Raw genomic sequence first — 4033 nt, 5'->3', positions numbered from 1 at the left:
CCCAGGGGCAGGAGTCCTCTGTCCCAGCAAGACACCCCCCTCCGTGGTCACTGGGCCCCAGAGGGGCTCTGGGACCCCCGGCCCCTGGCAGCCTACCTTCTCACAGCTGCTGAAGGCGTACTGCGACCTCCTGCTCCTGCAGAGGCTGCTGCTGCTCCGCTGGAGGCTGGGGACCCGGCCCAGGTCGGCCACCCTCCTGGGCTGCACCCCGAAGCCGTCCTCCTGCTTGGAGCCAGCTTTCAGGGCCACGGGCTCCATCCTGACGGCCGGCTCCAGCCTCCCACGACGGGCGCTGCTCGGCCTGGCTAGGCGGAGGGTTCGGGGAACACGCCGGGGAGGGGGCGCTGAAACACACAGAGGAGAAAAGAGGCAGGTGTCCTGAGCGGGCTCGTCGGGTTCCTGGGGTGGAGACCAGCTGTTTCTCCGTCTGCCCGGAACCCTGTCCCTCAGTTGGGGTGCCTGGGCCGTTTGGAAGCACAAGCACATCCCCAGGCCCCAGGCCCGTTCCTATGGTGATAGCTCAGGTCACTGTGAAGGGCCAGAGAGAGAGCTCCACCCGCACCCTCCACTCAACATGTCCAGCAACACCCAGGAGCCGGGCCCCGGAGGGAACTGGCCCGTCACGCGGTGCACACACCACATCCTGTCTCCGCGCTCCTAACGTCTGTCCACTACTTTCATTTTCAAAAAGGAAAAGACCCTACTAAGCACAAAGTGGTTTCGAATCGAGGCACAGCTCTCCACCCATGAGACAAGTCCCTAAAAGGAACAAGTCTCCTTTTCTCAAACCCTTTGCTCCGGTGCTAATGCCACCGTCGCCATCACTGAGGCCACGGTGGTGAGCAGTGCAATGATTTCCTGAAAGACATGATGCTGGAGATCACGTCCTAGAACGTCACCCCACAACGTCACCCAATAATGTCACCCCAAGTCACCCGTCACCCCACAACATCACCCCAAGTCACCCCACAACGTCGCCCACATGTCACCCCAGAACGGCACCCCATGATGTCATCCATGGAGTCACTCCCCACCCAGTGGCTCTGAAGGTGTGAAAGGGACCTCCTCGAGCAAGAGAATCACAAGGGCTCACCTCCCTCTCCCACCTGGAAGCCCTGTCTTGCCATGTCGCCTTCCATCTCACAAGATGGTCCCTCACGGACAGGCCTTCCCCTGTCCATTCGTCCAGCTTCGACATGTGGTCACTGTGCTCTGGGGAGGTGCGAGCGACCTGTCAGGAACCAGGTGCCCACCCAGCCCTCACCTGGCTCAGCCCAGTGCTAGGCACTTGCGGTTCAGGCACCTGGCCACTGACCTTGGGGAAATGCTCTTGGTGACATGCAGGGCTCCAGCCAACCCTCACCCCATCCCCCCTGCCCCTTGGCCAGGCTCACTCCCAGACCCCAGACCTGCCCAGAGGAGGCCCACTTCCCTTCCATGAATACAAAACACTGGCACCTGGAGTGGGTGCTGCTGTGACAAACCGTACACATGTGGACATGGCTTTAAAACAGGACGATGGGCAGAGGCTGGAAAAGCCTGCGATGCTGTGTGAAGAGTGTACAAGCCTGGGGCACCCAGAGCTTCAGGAACATGGGCCCAGGAAAGGGACACTGCAAGGCCAATGCCCGGTGGAGCCATGGGGGCAGGCAACCCAGACCGGCACAGCCCCGGGCATGCAGTTCCAGCCCAGGCCCCACCCCGGTGGCTGTCCTTTGCCTGTCCCACCACTGTACCACTGTATTTTGGAAGCATATGACTCGTCTGGTTTCACAGGTTCACAGCTGGAGAGGAATGTACGTGCCTTGGGAGGAATCTGCCTCAAGTCTCAACCACATCTAAGATATACACACACACACACACACACACACTGATTGATTTCAGAGAGGGAAAGATAGAAACATCAATAATGAGAGCAAATCATTGATTGGCTGCCTCCAGCACACCCCCCACTGGGGATCTAGCCCGCATGTGCCCTGACTGGAAATCAAACCATGACCTCTTGGTTCATAGGTCTACCCTCAACCACTGAGCCACACCGGCCAGGCTCACCCACATCTGATTTAGATAAGGTTTAGACGGGAACTTGGACCTCAGAGTTGATGCTGGAATGTGTTAAGACTTTGGGGGCTGCTGGAATGGAACGAATGTGTTTTGCATGTGAGAAGGACATGGCTTTGGAGGGAACAGGAGTGGAATGCTGTGGTCTGAACCTGGTCCCTAACCCCCAGGGTGATGGTATTTGGAGGTGGGGCCTTGGGGAGGTGAGTAGGTCAAGAGGATGGAGCCCTCGTGATGGGATTAGTGCCCTTATAAAGGAGACCTCAGAGAGCTCCCTGCCCCCTCTGTCATGTGAGGTCACAGGAGATGTCTGCACCCCGGAAGGAAGCCCTCACCAACCCTGCCAGCACCCCGATCTCAATCTCCCAGCCTCCAGAGCTGTGAGAAGTAAACTTCTGTTTATGAGCCACCCAATCAGTGTGTTCTGTTACAGCAGCCGAAATGTACAGAACAGGAACCAGCGCTGGCCCAGCGGTCCCCCAGGTCCTGGCCAGCACTCATGTGGAGGTGACGCCTTACCCCTGTGTGGCCCTTGCAGGGCTACCGGCTACCTTATGCGGCAGCTCACCTGCCTCACAGTTAGCTTCTGATGGACGCAGGTGAGCTAGGAAGGTTTCCAGCTGCCAGAGAGGAAAATGAGGCCCGGAATCTCACAGGCAGACAGCTCCTCTGCCGGGGGGCCTAGGCTAGAGATGGCTCCTGCCCCCTCTCCAGGGCTGGGCCCGGCACAGGACAAGGACACAGGATGGTAGGCATGAAATGGGCCGAGCAGCAGATGTAAGTATGTGCCATGAAGGACCTTGTCTAAGAAACTCGGAAGCGCTGGTTCATGAAGGATTCCGACAGTTGCCCAACTGAGCAGTGTGGCCAGCGCTCTGAAATGACTGACTTCCAGGAGGACGGGTAGGTGACAGGTGCAAACACAGGAAGAATCTGGCACACAAAATGCACACCATGAATGTCACCTGGCACAGGGCACCTGGCAAGAATGCGGCGCTGTTGCCATCGAGGCCCAGGTGTGGTGAGTGTCGGATGCTGAGCGCTGCACTGAGCCATCCCACAGGAACAGAGCACCGTGCATGGGGGAGGGGCCGTCCACCCCCTCGGGTTTCAGCTCAGAGCCTGGGGTTCCTGCGTCCCAGGTGCGGGGGGCGGAAAGACCTCATCCCCGGTGTAAACCGCCGGTCCCTCGGGGACAGACACCAAGGCCAGAAGAACAGAACTCCTGGGCACAACTTTTTACAGCTGCCACGTGGACCCAGGACCGTGGGAACCCACAGAGACAGGGGCTCCGTGTACCCCACCCACCTCGGCCCCAACGACCAGGAAACAGCAATGGAATTACATGTGGGGCCGGCGTGCAGCCGCCCCTACTTCTCTCTCTAAACCGAGCAGCTGCTCCCTGCCCCGTAGACGCCCTTTCCGGGTCTTCTGAACTCTCGGTTAGGAAAGCATTTCGAGACCAGGAATTGCTACACACACCTGGGGCGGAGGAAGTGGGTGCTGTGGTCTGGTCCGGGGTCCAGAGCAAGAGCCCAACATCCGCTAAGTCTATCCCCCCGGCTCCCGGTCGAGGCACTGCAGGCCGGGCGGACCGTGCCCCGTCCCGTCCTGTCGCAGCGCCCGCGGCACCGCAACACGGCGCGCCCGCCCGCACGGACCCGGAGCCTGCATCTTCCCTGCGTCCGGCCGCGTCCCGGCCGCGCCCCAGCTCGCCCCTTGCTGGCCTGAGCCCAGGTCCCCGCAGCCCGCAGCTCCGGACGCTGCCCGCGCCCCAGGACCCCCGCGCCCTCTCCGCGCCGGCGCCTCAATCAGCGCCAGTCATCCAGCTCGCCGCTTTCGAACCCCCAATGTGTGGAACCAGCAGAGGCGCCTACCTCCCCGGCCATTACGTTTCTGCTCTGGACGCGCTCTGTCCGGTAGGCTTCCCCGAATCGCGATGCGAATCCCAACCCAGTAGAGAACAGAGCAT

The 4033-nt window shown here is 60.5% G+C and overlaps 1 protein-coding gene across 4 annotated transcripts in view; it reads right to left on the bottom strand.

Moving 5' to 3' along the window:
- The window catches only part of TRPM2 (transient receptor potential cation channel subfamily M member 2), a 41674-nt gene extending 41341 nt beyond the window's left edge, over positions 1-333 (bottom strand). For all 4 annotated transcript variants that reach the window (XM_006099916.3, XM_023763555.1, XM_023763554.1 and 1 more), the window contains exon 1: positions 97-333. In XM_006099916.3, coding sequence (XP_006099978.3) covers positions 97-258 — 162 coding nt within the window. In that variant the 5' untranslated portion in view covers positions 259-333. The remainder of the gene's footprint in view (positions 1-96) is intronic.
- Positions 334-4033: the final 3700 nt, after the last annotated feature.

The sequence above is a fragment of the Myotis lucifugus genome, unplaced genomic scaffold (assembly GCF_000147115.1).
Source record: "Myotis lucifugus unplaced genomic scaffold, Myoluc2.0 scaffold_291, whole genome shotgun sequence".
NCBI lineage: Eukaryota > Metazoa > Chordata > Mammalia > Chiroptera > Vespertilionidae > Myotis > Myotis lucifugus.
This window is presented reverse-complemented; position numbering and strand designations above follow the sequence as displayed.